Here is a 16,956-nt window from a genome sequence, read left to right on the forward strand (position 1 = left end):
TATATATAAATATATATATATATATATACATATATATATATGTATATATATACGTATATATGTATGCATATGTATATATATGTATATATATATATACATATATATATATATATATATATATATATATATATATATATATATATATATATATATATATATATATATATATATATAAATATATAAATATATATATATACATATATATATATATATATATATATATATATATATATATATATATATATATATATATATATATATATATATATATATATATATATATATATATATATATATATATATATATATATATATATATATATATATATATATATATATATATATATATATATATATATATATATATATATATATATATATATATATATATATATATATCTATATAACAATAACATAAAATAATCCTGTGCGAAAATCACGAAAAAATTAAACTTTGACATCAATCCGGAGACAGAGAGAGTTATCATGATGAATTCATATTTGGCACATGTTTTTTAAGGACCATTTGGCACCTTTTGATGGTTGTGCTCACTAAGGCCCGACCTCATACATCGCAAAAACGACTCTAATAACACTGTTCGTAAAGTCCAACATAACTAATCGAATGTTGGTGTCTGGTCACTCGGTCATTCCGCGATGAAAGGTAAATATCTATATAAATAAAAATGCAAATGTGAGTTCGTTGAAAAACCGAAATCTTCTAAACTGATTGGTTTGAAATTTTGATACGATGTTGCTTTCGTGTTTTTATATATCCGAGATGGGTGTTAGCTGTGACATGTTATTTTTTTTAGTGCGTTGGCAGCGCCATCTTTTGAGCGTAACAGCATCACACGCGATACATTCACATCTAGTACATGAATAATAATAGGTGTACCTAAATAAAAATAAATAACTTTTTACTTAACTGCATAAAGTGACTCATCAAAATGTAGAATTATGAAGTATGTATATTCATCAATAGGGTATTTTAACCCGGGAGGAATATCTCATTTAACATACTCAACCTATAAAGGATTGCGTAAAACTCGTTTTGTATTTATAACAGCCGATATAATCAATATTTTCATTCATAATTTTATTTTGCAAAATTCGCCTTCGTTAAAACGTTGTTTTCGTATGTCGGTAACCAATGATGTCACTGAAACGAATCCACACTACTATACATAAAGCGATACGCCCCATAACACACCCGATGACGTAAAATTTAATGACGTATAGTGGTGTCCGTTTTTTGTTTTATTAAAATATCCATAGTTTAAACCATCATATCTCCCTTAGTTCTCTACAGATTTCAATAAGAATGTTACCGATGGTCTTCTGATTTTTCAGGTGAATCAATTAGCCAAACATAACACACGAGAATGATCCATCGACTCACGGTGTCCAGAGGTAACACGCGAGTGTTTCGTCGCGCGAGCCGCGAGCGGCCGGCGCTGGCGGTGAGCGGCGCGCGCACGCGCGGCCGGCGGGCGCCAGTCTCGTCCCAGTCGCCGCGAGGAGTGCTGCCCCGCGACGCTCGCTGTCCGCCGCTGTACGCGTATACCCGCCGCGCCGTGACGTATTTGTGTTGTGTTCTGGTCAAACGAATTTGCCGTCTTACTTTCGTATTAAAAAAGATAAGGTTTATCAACAAAAAATTTCTAATCTGTAATTATAATAATACCATTTTTCAATAAAAGCATTTATAATTTATTTATTTATATTTTTTGTTGTAAAAAAAGGCTAAAAATGGATAAGGCCGTTTAATAAAACTTTAACCTAGTTATAGAAATAGAAATAAAAATATTTATATAAATAAAAATAAAAATATTTATATAAATAAAAATAAAAATATTTATATAAATGTACATATAAATATATATATATATATATATATATATATATATATATATATATATATATATATATATATATATATATATATATATATATATATATATATATATATATATATATATTTATATATATATATATATATATATATATATATATATATATATATATATATATATATATATATATATATATATATGTATATATATATATATATATATATATATATATATATATATATATATATATATATATATATATATATATATATATATATATATATATATATATATATATATATATATATATATATATATATTATATATATATATATATATATATATATATATATATATATATATATATATATATATGTATATATATATATATATATATATATATATATATATATATATATATATATATATATATATATATATATATATATATATATATTATATATATATATATACATATATATATATATATATATATATATATATATATATATATATATATATATATATATATATATATATATATATATATATATATATACATATATATATATATTTGTAAAACAAATATAAATATTTATATTGGTTTTACATTGTGACAACATTTAGATACGAGAATATTGTACAATTTTTTTTAAATCCTTGTATTAAACATTTATACGCGACAAATTTAACGAGTTTAATTTTATTACCGAAATCTGTAAAGGTACCATATATTATTTTTATTCCAAAGGATTTTACGAGTTTTCACCTAAAAATATGCGGCTTTTTCTTAGGTTATGCAAACTTTATCTTAACGTGTGAAATTAGCTTATGGCGCATAAAACTGGTTAGTTGAAACTAAGTGAAGGTCTAGTGGGTGCAAGAAAAGTGCGGTGCAGTGTAGTGCAGTGAGTGCAGGCCGAGTGCAGGCCGGGTGTAGGCCGAGTGCAGGCCGGGTGCAGGCCGGGTGCAGGCGGAGTGCAGGCCGGGTGCGCAGCCGGGGGCCAGGCGGGACATGTGAGAAGGCAGGGGCGCTCAGGCGGCTCGCGCCATGGGGCTCCAGCCCCGTCCGCTGCTGGCACTCGCGCTGCTGCTCTGTACCGCGGGTAAATCTCCACCACTTTGTCTCAGTAATTAATCCGCTTACTATATTTCGTTTAAGCATAAATAATATAAAGTTATTACCGAAAGTGACCAAACATATAAGACTGATAAGTTTATCCGAGAACCTGAAGTGTAGATCTGGACCCTTTATATCACATATGTAATTATAATAAATGTAACACTACGGTCTTACAATGCGGTATACAATAGTATCTGCTTCTGGGTGCTGATAAGTCTCTGTTTTGTTAATAATATTAACTAAACAGAGACTTATCAGTACCCAATATTGTATTGACAAATTTATCTCTTTGTCCATTTATTTAAATTTCACGAATGCTCTTTTCAGGTATGTTAATAAATATATCAACTATTTTGTATTTAGGTATAATAAAGTTAGTATAATTTGCCGTTTTAATATAATTTTCCAAACACTTCGATTCCTCGATAATCAAACCTCTTACCGTAAAAAAGAACTACCATATAAGTCTTCTTTTTCTTATTTTTGAAGATCCTTAGGATATGTTTGTACTTCCGCTTGTCGCTCTTGGGATGTTGACTCCCAGCTGTCTTTCCACCTTTTTGGAGGTCTGCCTGGGATTCGGCGTCCTTCAGGGTTTCCTAGAAGGGCGATACGTGGAAGTCTGTCTTCTGACATTCGGTTTACATGCTCATTGTCGTCCCCATTCACGATATCCTCCGTCTTACACATGCTCCGGATGTCTGTTTCTTACTCGGTCTCGCAATGTGTTTCCGGTTATGGATCGGAGAGTCTTCATCTCGGATGTTCGAAGTCGAGACTTTGTTCTAGAAGTATCTGCTCTTGCCTCAATCCCATATGTGGCTATTGGTCGGACACATATCTTCATTTTACTTTCTATTCTCGTGTGTTTGTTCCTCCACACCGAGTTTCTGAGGCATCCGGATATAACTGTAGCCTTGTTGATTTGTTTTTGAGTTTCACCATAGAGATCACCGTAGCTGCTAACGTCAAGTCCAAGCAATCGGACCACTTATATAACTAATGTTTTGTATTATATATTCAGTATATCATCAAATAGTTAAGTTATTACGAGTAGAGCTGGGACTTTTATTTTTCTTTATTGTTTTTTTCTCAGAATTATTTCTTTGACAGGTAAATTCATCATGTGTGTAAAAAAATCTATGTCACAATATTTATAACGACATAAGTATACGTATTAATAACGTGTAATAAAGCATACATAGCAAGTAAGTATACGTATCAAAGTACATGACATACTATAAAATATATGCATAGAAGGGTAGAAAAAGTAAAGATAGCATAATAAGAGTAATACAAATAAGGTATTGGAACGCTAAGCTATCGTAAGAATATTATATTCACATGTCGTTTAAATGTACAGACATCAGACATTGCTGTTTGAAATGAGTGAAGTTAGAATTGAATATATCTAAGTATATGATTTATAGTACTGTTTGCAAGAAATTGAATTCTACGCACGGGTATTTTGTTTTACTTTGACAACAGTATAACAGTGAGTTGGCGCGTATTTCTATGTATTAGGTACTCGAATGTTTACAAGTAGCAGGAGGTGAGAACAATTTATCATAGAATTTAATCATTTTAATAACAATTGTAGGTCGTTTAGTTTTCTTCTGTTTTTAAAGTTTGAATACTAAGATCTTTCCTGAATCATGGAAAATACACACATTTAAAATTTCTAAATTACCTACTCTCTTATTTTATTTAAATCTCTTCAGTAATCTATTTCAAACGACCAAGAACAGATTAGTTTTACTTATTGGTCAATGTTTGTACCTTAGACAGTTATTTAAAATAAGTAGATGGGTGTACATTTTTTCGACAAAAGTTTTAAAATAAAATATAAAATTACGAGAAATTGAAGTGTGAACAATATATAATACAGTGAAACCTCTATCTATCGTTTTTAAAGGGACCTATTAAAATAAACTATGAATGCGGGAAAACAATGAATGCGGGATTAAGAGGTCAATACGCAAATATTGTAGATACGACCGAGTAAAGATACCGTCCGTCCTCCCAATCTGCACAACCATTCGTAGGCTAAAATTCTAAGAAGAATACATGTTTCAGATGCATAACTATTTATTTAAAAAAAATACAAACCTGAATAGAATTTAAAAAAATACTTTTTTAACTGTTTTATTTTCGTAAGTCAATAGTATACCATATTTTCGGCTTTGCAAATTGTATTTATCAGCATCGGTTATTGAATGTGTGTCGTAGAAAGTTTTCTTTCAAAGAGTGTGCACGCTTCTGGAAATGCAGGTACAGGCAGCGGCTCCTTTTCATCAATATCGACCTCTCCTACTATCGGTTACACAAGCTTTCGATAGTTTCTATTCCATAAGTTGCCGTTGAATTTAAGAAAATTGAAAAGAACGTAAAAAACAGACAAAATGTATCAAATATGCAGCTTAATTCGAACGATAAATGCGGTAAATGGTGATACAGAAACGATCGATGCGGTATAGTTTAGTATGAAATTCATTCGGGATAGAAGAAATAAACGACATATCCGGGAAAACGATTATACGAGGGACGATAAATAGAGGTTTCACTGAATATGTAATTACATTACTAAAAAAATATGATTGAATGAATTGTAAATATTATAGGATTAGGTAAAAATTTGAAGGAAAGTAATGAAAAGAATTACTTGTTGAATAGAATAATAACGACTTTTTGACTTACTTAAAAACCAAATTTGTCTTTAAAGCAAAAATACAAGCAATTAACAAATACATTCATAATTCCTGTACCAAAAGTTTGATTATTTTGATTTTTATTAAATTAACTACCAAAAGTCGACTTTTCGCTGCCAACCGTAAGCGACCAAACACCGATTAGTCGGTTTTTATACCCTTTGTACTGGAAAAAATTCTCACAATTATGTACCATATATCACTTTATCAATTTAAAAATTTAACTATTAATTTAAATAGGATATTTACTACGAACTAGGAATTTTTAAAAATAAGCATGTACTGTTATTTGTTAAAATTTTACATGAAAACAATATTTTGAATAAATACAAATGTATCTGGAATGAATCACATATATTTTTCTTATTCATTCCAGAGTTCACCTTGACCGAAAAGAGATTTGATTTTTCGAGAGAAAGAGTATTTTTTCTTGAGAAGTGTGTTGCAATTAGCTATGATCAGTAAAACACAGGACCAAAATTATATGTATCTAATCAACTTAATCAACTTATCTAAGTTAGGTTAACTTTGAACGTTTTTAATTCACTGCTTTATTTATGATATCGGTATGAAAGTAAAGTTGAAGATGATAGGAAGATTAAGAAAACTGATTTTAGTGCACCATTTACCCTGTTCACTCTTCTTTCTATCTATTTATTTCCATCCCTAGAAAACATACTTCCCAAATACAAAAAAATCATATTGTACTTGTTTCGTAATTTCCCCGAATACCAATATTTCACACTTAGATCTACATTCATCTCTTTCAAAAACCATATTTTCGGATATGTCAACATTCATCAACAAATCGCTTTTTGCAGACATAACACATAACTTATACTTTTGTCACCAACATCTACAGTTTTCTTTTATTTTATCGTTGTATTTAGAACAAAATAACGTTGCTTACATTTTGATAAAATCTATTATATTTATATATACATAATATCGTTAACAGTTATTTGTGAATTTGTAAAATTTAACATTTCATTTTATCTAAACATAGGTGAAAAAGTAAATTGAGATGACACATTGAAGTCTGAATATTAAAATGACTTACGACCCGTTATAAGGTTATCGAAGGATTAATTTATACAATAGTAATATAATTTAATAATATAATTTACACAATAGTAATATATTCTGTCCGCCTCCGTAGTGTAATGGTCAGCACGCTCGGCTACCGTTCTGGAGGTCCCGGGTTCGATTCCCAAGGGGGGTAAAATAAATATAAGTGATTTTTTCACTGTAATATTTATTCAATATTACCATGGACTGGTACCTGAAGCGGAGGGCTGATCACCTTTCCTTCATGTGTAAACGATCAAGATAACACTGCGTTTATGTGACACAGTGCCCTATGCACCATTGGGGTGCGGATAAGGGTTTTATTATTAATATAATTTAAAATCGATGTTACAAAAATTGTACATATGTTGCAAGTTACAACATACTATTCTTTAAAAAAAAAAAAGTTACATCTATGGGTAAAATCAGTAAATTAGCAGAAACCTTCATAAATGGATATGAAAATCTTTTTCTAATTATTCAATTTACTGGAAAACGGTTGAAAATATCATAATTCTATTTTCACTATAAGTACGTAGACAATTTATCTTATTCATAATTCCTTCTCCGTCTTATTCCTCATTACCCATGTTTCACTAGGGTTGTTACCCTAGTGAAACTATAACTCAACCATCGAGGTGCCTGCTGATCCATCGTGTGGGGGATCCTTCTCTCCAGGCTTCCGATCATAACCAGTCGTTCCAGGCTATCCTCATTGCTACGCGCAACGTGTCCAAACAACTGGAGAATCCGTCGGCTACAGACATTCGAGTGTAGTTTCTGGCGAATGGACTCTTTGGTACGTCTAGCTGTCCATGGTATACGGAGTATGCACCTCCAACACCACATTTCGAAAGCGTAAATTTTTATCCTTTCTGCTGCTTTCATGGTCCATGTTTCAGCCACATAGAGAAAAATGGAATGCACCAAGCTCCAGACAAGCTTTATCTTGGTGTTTTAACTCACACTCCGGTCTTTCTAGATTTTGTGTAGCCTAGACATGGCACTTTTGGTGATGACGATACGACGTCTGATCTCTCCTTCGTAAGTTCCTTCATTGCTGATTTGAGATACAAGGAACTGAAACTCGTTTATTATGTCTAAACCTTCGTGTGAGTTTCCGAGATCACCAAACTTTCGGAAGAGATCCTTTGTTGTGATACATTTCTTTTCTGCTTCCATCTCAGCACAGATACATACCTGAAACTTGTTTGTTTTTGTCCCATCTGCACTGTTTTTGTCTTGAGTACTCTTGTCTGGCTTCTGCAGATGAGGTCCCTTTTATTCTCATGGATTTCCGCTCTATAGAGCGGATGGAATGTATCCCATGTGGAGTCTGATATCCAAGATATCTTCTTTTCGTTTCTCGACTCCTGATACTTCATTGCAGTCTTAACAATTTTATCCTTGAGACTGTTCCAACGCTGTTCGATATTTTCGGAGCGATTTACGTTAAAATCAACGTCTTGTTTCCTGATTTCTGGAACTCAATGAAGAGTTTTAACGTTTTTAACTTATTCCTTTTTATGATTTTGAATTTTACTCTGATTTGTGCAGTAAACAGATTATGATCAGAGCCGCAATTCTGCATCAGGATAAGTTTTAACATTACTTACTGATGACCCTCAGCGGCTATTCATCATGATGTAATCAATCTGGTTGCGACATCTATCACCCGGTGATATTCATGTGTACAGACGTCTGATGTGCCGTTTAAATTAGGTATTCATGATTGTCATTTTTCTTCAATAGCAAATTGGATCAAACGTTCACATTATCATTTTGTATCATTTCGGGTGCCAATTCCATAATGGCCAACTGCACCTTCAAGGTAACTGTTTGATCCAACTTTTGCATTTAGATAACCAATAACCAGTGTTATTACTTTATCGAGTATTTGAACCAGCGCACATAGGGGCAAGATGACTAAAAAATCGGACACAATTCACTGGGTGCATTTAATACAATATTTTAGGTTTAACTTGATTAGTTACGGGTAAGAGTAATGAAACAACATAATTTCTTGGTGTTTTAAACAGAAAAAAATTTCAAATACAAAATTCAACACATTTTTGGTGATGACGAACTATCGTCATCACTTTCATTCATGTTATAAAGCAAAATATTTGGCGAAATAAGGAAATTTAAATTTGGGAAATGTTTTATTTGTTTCTATGGTAATTGTCTAAGGCTTGTAATGAGGGGATCAGACGAAAAAATCATTAAATTAAAAAAATCCTCATTACAGTTTTCTGGAGAGCATTTTCTCGTATCACGGTATTTTTTTGAAATCTTTGTTTCTAGCCTCTTGGGCCTCTTCCGATAATTGACCGATTGGTAACAACGCAGCTGAAATCACCTCTGGCCCATGAATTAGAATCTTATGCACAGTAAGGGGCGTGTTAAATTAATGATAATTTTTCACGAAATTCTAAGCAGTAGCAAGATAGTACTTCCTTAAATTCCGTATTTGAATATCATAACCACTAGATAGAACCACTAAAATAGTGTGCTTTCGTTTTATTAAATTTGTATCTACTCCCGTGATCTCAGATGTCAAATCTGCGTCACAGTAGAAACGCCTGGCGGCATTACCGTCATTAGAATTTCCGAACGCTGACTTCGGCTGATTAACTTTTAATTCCATCGCTTTTTGAAATCTTTTTGTATCTTAACTTTATTTTCGGCTATAATTTTCTTATCTTGGTTCCGTGCTTGCCATTTTTAGATTGGAAGTTTATAGCCTATATGTAAAAGACATTCCTTAAGAGTCTTATAAAATTATATTGCTGCCTTGTTAGTTTGGCTTCAACAATTACTGAAAGGGCTTCTTTCCCAGATATCTGCCTTGTTTATACTTGGACGCACGCCTATTGTTATTGGAACACCAGCACATTTGCGAGCACTTCCTGCACACGTTTACAGAAGAGCTCAGACCAATAAAACGAGAAATTGTGTTGCGCTCGTTTCCAACATTTTTGCTATAGATCCTATTCGTACAAAGAGGAAATGCCGGTTGTTTAGTGATTTAAGTAATATTAAATACAATTTGTTACAAAACTCCAAAGATATAATAAAATTACTTGCATGGAACCGGTATCAGGTAAAACTTGCTTATAAAATTAACAATGAACCCACGTTTAAAAAATAGATAATCATGTATAAATTTAAAAATAATAGTTCAAAGCTTCTAAACCTACGATATAACATAAACCAGTGGAAAAGAATCTAATATAATTCAAAATACCTTTTTCGACACTTGTTTCTTCAAATTGATGGCAGAGACTATCGACACCCTTCATATTTTTAGAGACAATCGGTAATTATTTCGAAATGTTTTACCAATTTTAACAAAGTAACTTAAGTGTTTCATTCAATATTAATGTAGAGTAGAAATATTTGTAGTGAATAGTGGTGTAGATTCTTTTATTAATATTTCTAAAGGATTTATGAAACGAATTACTAGACAAAATATTTCACACCCAACGGCTTACTAGTGCCAATCAAATTCTTCGTTTGAAGATTTCTATGGAATTTGTTTCGGAATAATTATTACTTCTTGCAAAGTATGTTGTAAGTGTTTACCCTCCAACGCAGTGTTCTTTTAAAATTCACCCTCCCTGTCAAGACGAAGAATAAAATATATCAACAGAACTGATTACCAAAATATATTTTGAAATTCAACGAAATAGTTTCATCTCACGAGCTGGAAACGTATTGCTCTGAACCACCCATTAGTGACCTAGCAGCCCGTTGCATTCTGAAAGCGTACAACATTAATTAAGCTTCGAATGATGCATCATCTTACACCGATTTTTAGACTGGTAGGAAAATATTACTGAATCACCCAATATTTAAATTGATATCTGACAAATATATTCAATAATTTGTCACACGAAAGAAGGAGGAAATCTGTCGTTTTGGACCTCTCACATCATACTCAAGTAGTTAAAAGGACAATGAAAACCTTGAAAGAAGCTTTACTTACATTATGCAGAAAATAATTTTATATAAAAACTCAGATAAAGTATCGAAAAGCCAAGAAATATTGAAAGCAATAAGGATTTTTGCCAGCATAAATTATTTTATAATAATTCTTCACACACTTTACAAGAAAACACCTTTCCAGCTAATGGAAATACAAATCGCCAAAAACACACTTCATGAAAAATTCATAGAATTACAGTATCAAAAACAAAGAAACACATCAAACATACCAACACTAAGTTTTGTTAAATAAACTTTTAGCGTTTCGTAATAAAGCTCTTTAACCTACTGCCATTATCCATAAAATCTCCAAGGTTTATAAAATAACTGGATAATAGAAATGGTTAGATATGAAACAGATTGCGTCATTCAGCCACGTCATCTATAATTGCACGGCTCAAGATTGAAAAAGAACTCACTAATAATTTAATGATCAAATATTGTAAAATAAGCTATTGGCACGCGAAAACCCAGTCGGGCACATTTTTTTTAACTATATTAAATTGTTCATATTTCTCAAGTAAATAATTGAATTGTTGGCAACAAGGTTAAGTTGAGTTTTTGGTGGATTCGGAAAAAAATTGTCCATTAATGAGCTGCTAAAACTTGGCACAACCATCAATTCAGTTCTGTACTGTGCACAATATGACCGTTTGAATGAAGCAACCAGAAGGAATAACCCGAATTGGAGTTGTGTTCCATCGTGACCATACCATAGTGCGCGGCTACACACATTCTTGATGACTCAGAACAAATTGACGGAACTCGGTTGGGAAGTTTTGATACATCCACCGTATAGTCCGGATCTTGCACCGTTTGATTATCATTTGTTTCGGTTCCTCCAAAACTTTCTTGACGGTGAAAAATTGGCCGACCGAAGAGCCGCTGAAAATCACTTGGCCAAGTTTTTCGACGATAAACCGCAGAAGTTCTACGCTGAAGGAATTAGGAAGCTCCTCGAAAAATGGAAAAAAGGTTACAGATAATATTGGTCTATATTTACTCAATTAAAATTGATTTTCAATAAAGAAAATTTTATAAGTAAAATGTAAATCTGTTTTTAAATCACTAAACATATTTTATTATAACTGAATTATAATGTCTACCGGTTTCGAAGCTAACCGCTTCTTCATCAAGACTAAAAAAAGAAAAATTTTGTTCGTAATTGTACCAAAACACCTCAGATACTTTTTTATATGACCCAATACTATAACGTAAGTGAAAACTTTTTCCGTGACTAATTTTTACTTACAATAAAAAGTGTAAAAAAGGTGAGATAAATAAAATAGAAATAAAGTAACAAATGTTGGCATACCAATGAGACTGGAACAGGGTAATTATAGACAAGTCAAGTATATTTCGTAATTAAGGAATTGCGAAAAATCCTCTCTTGCCGTGTATTTTTTCTTACGGTCATTTGAAAAGATAAGACTTAAATATTTACCGTGACTCAATAACAATTTTTAATTTTTTGTTTAGTTCAAACAATCCTTAAAATCATTCAGCATTAATTTTCTCTTTCTACCCACACCTTATGCTTGATAACAAAACAAATGTGGAAGTTAAATAAATACATCTTTTTTAATTACACATAAAATAATAAAACTTAGTCTTGAAAAACTACATTTACTCTATAAAAGTTGAATTCCCTTTGTCAAAAGTTGGGTACACTAATGCTCAGTAATCGGAAAGTCTCTAATGACGTTCTCTTGAAGGTCTGTTATAATATTTCTTTATTTTACGACTTTTTCATTCTATCTATAAGATATAGATTTATTAATGTAATGGAACTGTCCAGAGCGATTTCTCATTTTTTGTGATTTATTTTACTAGTAAATGAGTTATAATACTTTTTCTTCAATAATTTATAATGAAATCTAATATATTATATATCAATATGATCCACGAAGTTAATGCTTTCAATATTCAAAAAAAATACAATATAGTTGATGTTTTCCTCTGTAAATAATAAATTCATATTATTATAGGAGTTCAATAGAATGTTCATCACTCGATGTAGCACATCGGGCGTCCGAGTCTGCCAGACTACAGGTACGAGTAGCTCCGCTCTTCTCAATTACTATAGTCTAGTTCGCCGGCATCGTAAACTGATTGGTCCTCATTAAATTCACATTATGGGAGTAATTTCCTAAGCGATGAAAATACATTTATTAAGATATTTAATAGAGAACTTATTTAATAATATTGAATCATGCGCACAATAACCACAAAAAGTTAAAGGAAATGAACGACTCGAGGCACTTCATGTACCGTACCGCTCGCGATAACTCTTTCGATCTTATCTTTTTTAAATCAAACACTTATCACTAAATGAGTTTTATTTAATTGCACACGACTAGTTCCGAAAACTTAAGTTTTATTTCATTACTATAAAACACATTTAGTAGTATTATATACTTAAGTGTTTAATTTTTAAAAAATCAACATGTCATTCCATAAAGTTAATGCTGAATAAATAAATAATATATTTCTACATATTTTGTTTCCGGCGCATCTCACACGACCAGAGTATAGTAAAATGTCTCGCAGACCGAACATGGTTAGATAAAAAAATAAATTTTAATCCACTTCAACGTAAAATCAATCGAATTCGAAGCGAATAGAGCGTGCGTGCGTGTACCGTGAATGAGAATATGAGAATAGTGGGTGTTGCAGGCGCAGATAGTCCCACGGGCGCAGCGGGCAATAGCGCCTCGCGTCGCTTCCTCACGGAGTTCCTGCAGGAGCCCCCCGCCGTGGCGGACGCGCCGCAGTTCGACCTCTCCGTGCCCTCCAACCTCACGGGACTCGTGGGGCAGCCGGTCCGCCTGCTGTGCAGAGTCAGGGCGCTCGGAAACCGAACCGTGAGTCCGCTTTCCTATTGCGACACCACACGCCGCCCGCCCGACGGTAGCGCGTTAACCGACTTCTTCACTCGACAGGTGTCGTGGATGAGGCATCGAGACACGCACCTGCTCACCGTGGGTCGCTACACCTACACTTCCGACCAGCGTTTCGAAGCTCAGCACAGCCCTCACTCCGAGGAGTGGGCGCTGCGTATCCGGCCCGCGCAGCGCCGGGACTCGGGCACCTACGAGTGCCAGGTCAGCACGACTCCGCCCATCGGCCATCACGTGGTTCTCAGTGTAGTCGGTGAGTAACTTTTACGTTTCGTAGTGTAAAGGCAAAGGAGTATATCTGTCAAAGGAGCAAAAACAAACATGTGGAATTAAATAACTCATTTGTTTTATGTATTTTTATATGTACATATCTTAATTAATAAATCTGAATAAGTATTGCAACTACAGCTGTATCCTTTTGCCAGATTCCGTATCTCCGAAGGGGTTTTCCTATGTAGAATTATTAAACTATTTTTCCAAGAGCCTTTTCTATATTTTTGAAATGTTATTTCATGTACATTTTGAAATTTTGTTTGTCGTGTATTCGTTATAAGTATATAAAAAAGTTAAATGAAATACTTCTCTAAATGTGTCTAATGTCCATTGTGTTGCCAAGAACCAGAGACGGAGATTCTGGGCGGCCCCGAGTTGTTCATCAACCTCGGGTCCACCATCAACCTCACGTGCCTCGTGCGCCACGCCCCGGAGCCTCCGCCTTCCATCACGTGGTCACACGGGGATCAGGTACTGGCTCACGGAGCACCTATCCAATATTTCGCACTTCCAAAATCTGCCTACATATCTCAACTGCATATTATCAACTTAGATTATCAACTTCGACTCTGCGCGAGGTGGGATAAGCCTGGTCACCGAGAAGGGGGCGGCCTCGAGTAGCAGACTGCTGGTGCAGCGGGCGGGTCCCCGGGACTCCGGCCACTACACGTGCGCCCCGTCCAACGCACCCCCGGCGACCGTGCGGGTACACATCTTGAATGGTATGTTTACAACATTATACACCATCAAAACTAATAATTCACACACACACATATGTATATATATATATATATATATATATATATATATATATATATATATATATATATATATATATATATATATATATATATATATATATATATATATATATATATATATATATATATATGTATATATATATATATATATATATATATATATATATATATATATATATATATATATATATATATATATATTTATTGTATAAGTATATACATTTTGTCGTAGCAAACATTACAAACATTACTGAGCATAAGATTCCCCGATGGCATATTACCGTTCGAGCGTTCAATAGGAATCAAAAGCATCTCTCTAAATGTGCGTAGTTTTTTTAAGCATTGAAAACCTCCCACTACCTTCTCAAATCGTATGCAGAGGCTTTAGGCTTCCTGTCAGATTCACACTTGTAATAATAACGATAGCTCCCAACTCGCACTTGAGTATGTTGTCTTCAGCAAGTAGTGCGCATGTGGTTGAACATGACAATTTTGGACTTGATAAATCGAGCACACACTGCTCGCCGTGTTCCTCAATCTGTTGTGCCAGTAGTCGTGCGCAGAGACCTCTCGAACACCGTTCTCGGAGCTTCTCCATCCATCACTGTCTCTAGCCCGCGACTCCCAGTCACCATCGATTCCCGCCAACCTCAACGTGGCGTTCAGTCGGTTCTTCCTTCTTGGTACTTCCTGTACTGCCCTCCTCGGTTTCGCCTTCCTTCGAGAAGCTCACTAAACAAAACAACTTTGGGCAGGCGCGAGTCATCCATACGAATGACATGTCCCGCCCATCTGAGCCGAGCCATCGCTATAGATGAACACCAAGATTGGCAGTGATATATATTAAAAGCTAGTTAGTTCCGTTAGTCGGTTGAATTTGAGTTCCAAACCGACGCCGACGGTGGCTGATACGCAGAAGCCTACTGTTAACACCCACACGGTATGTTTCCCTCCGCCTCCGTGCCCATATCTCCATCTGTGTATGACAAGGAACACCACTTGCAGGAGAACACCCGGCGGCCATGCACGGCGAGGCGGCGCCCTCGGGCTCGTGCGGCCTGCTGCAGGCGTGCCTCGTGCTGCACGTGCTCGTGCTGCTGGCGCGCCGCCCCCGCCCCCTTCCTCGATTCCCCCACAAAGAGGAGAATCATAGTACTTTTATAAAATAACCACAGTTCCTTAAGACCTCCGAGTGACGTGATTAATGAAGGACTTTTTTTTAAAATTGGTACAAAATATGAAAATTGACATTTATGGTATATTATTAAGCCAATTTTAAAATATGAAATCGAAAAAAATCAAATGTGATAAAAAATATTATTGATTCTCGATTCGATTGAGTACCTACGAGTATTGTATAATTCAAGTAGATATAAAATAATTATCAAAGTCTGTACATTGTATGTTCAAAGAACTTTTATATTAAATATTTGTGTTATTTTATAAAATATGTATTATTTTGTTATATTTTTTTAAGGTATCAAAAAAAAACAACAACAAACATAAATACTATAAAACTTCAAAGTGAGTGTACTTTTCTATTATATTTAAAAATTAAATAAACCGATATCCTTATTCTACCATTCCATCAAAACATTTACGAATGTAAATACTATTACATAATTTATGATAGGTATGGTTATGAATACCGAGTAAACTTATTCCGGATGTTTTTTTTTATATAATGGCTTTGATAATGACATTACAAATATTTTGGTGCAGATTAGCTGTCATATCTTCATCCTCTCTATTGTTATTCACCTGTAAAATATGTAAATCTTACTTCACTTTACTGTTGAACTGTGTAATTCCTACCGACTATTGTAAATAAAACATTGTGTTACGAAGAAAACTATATTTTCTCTGACTTTCTCTGTTCTCCAACTCCTGAAACTGAATTTTATGTCCATAAGTGCATAGTACTTCACTGCTATACAAGTTCATGTTACAATTAGCTCGGATTACATACATGACCCCCGCAATAACATTACGGAGTAGGTACACTAGAGTAACGATTGCCTAATCTGTAAATAACAATCGAATCCAGCTCCGTTTACTTAGTACTTCACTGCTATACAAGTTCATGTTACAATTAGCTCGGATTACATACATGACCCCCGCAATAACATTACGGAGTAGGTACACTAGAGTAACGATTGCCTAATCTGTAAATAACAATCGAATCCAGCTCCGTTTACATAGTACTTCACTGCTATACAAGTTCATGTTACAATTAGCTCGGATTACATACATGACCCCCGCAATAACATTACGGAGTAG

At 33.7% G+C, this 16,956-nt stretch overlaps 1 protein-coding gene across 7 annotated transcripts; it reads left to right on the forward strand.

Annotated features, from left to right (window-relative positions):
* The first annotated feature begins 1,495 nt into the window (after window positions 1-1,495).
* Window positions 1,496-16,528, forward strand: LOC148299647 (zwei Ig domain protein zig-8-like). Of its 7 annotated transcripts, none has more exons than XM_088275851.1 (7): window positions 1,496-1,645; window positions 2,608-2,962; window positions 13,419-13,606; window positions 13,685-13,895; window positions 14,259-14,386; window positions 14,469-14,637; window positions 15,682-16,528. In XM_088275851.1, exons 2-7 carry the CDS (start codon window positions 2,908-2,910, stop codon window positions 15,843-15,845), a joined length of 915 nt encoding a protein of 304 aa, XP_088131977.1. In that variant the 5' UTR covers window positions 1,496-1,645; window positions 2,608-2,907; the 3' UTR covers window positions 15,846-16,528. The 7 variants fall into 7 exon arrangements, with proteins under 7 accessions (XP_088131977.1, XP_088131978.1, XP_088131979.1 ...); XM_088275852.1 differs by having other exon boundaries at window positions 2,651-2,962; XM_088275853.1 differs by having other exon boundaries at window positions 1,499-1,671.
* Window positions 16,529-16,956: the final 428 nt, after the last annotated feature.

This window comes from Brachycentrus maculatus, unplaced genomic scaffold (assembly GCF_059751285.1).
Source record: "Brachycentrus maculatus isolate JH-2025_06_01 unplaced genomic scaffold, ASM5975128v1 h1tg001023l, whole genome shotgun sequence".
Taxonomy (NCBI): domain Eukaryota; kingdom Metazoa; phylum Arthropoda; class Insecta; order Trichoptera; family Brachycentridae; genus Brachycentrus; species Brachycentrus maculatus.

Coding starts and splice junctions, on each gene's coding strand:
- LOC148299647 (XM_088275847.1), top strand. CDS start 2,908: ATGGGGCTCCAGCCCCGTCCGCTGCTGGCACTCGCGCTGCTGCTCTGT. Junction 2,963..13,406: donor GCTGCTGCTCTGTACCGCGG/GTAAATCTCCAC, acceptor ATATGAGAATAG/TGGGTGTTGCAGGCGCAGAT. Junction 13,607..13,684: donor GGGCGCTCGGAAACCGAACC/GTGAGTCCGCTT, acceptor TTCACTCGACAG/GTGTCGTGGATGAGGCATCG.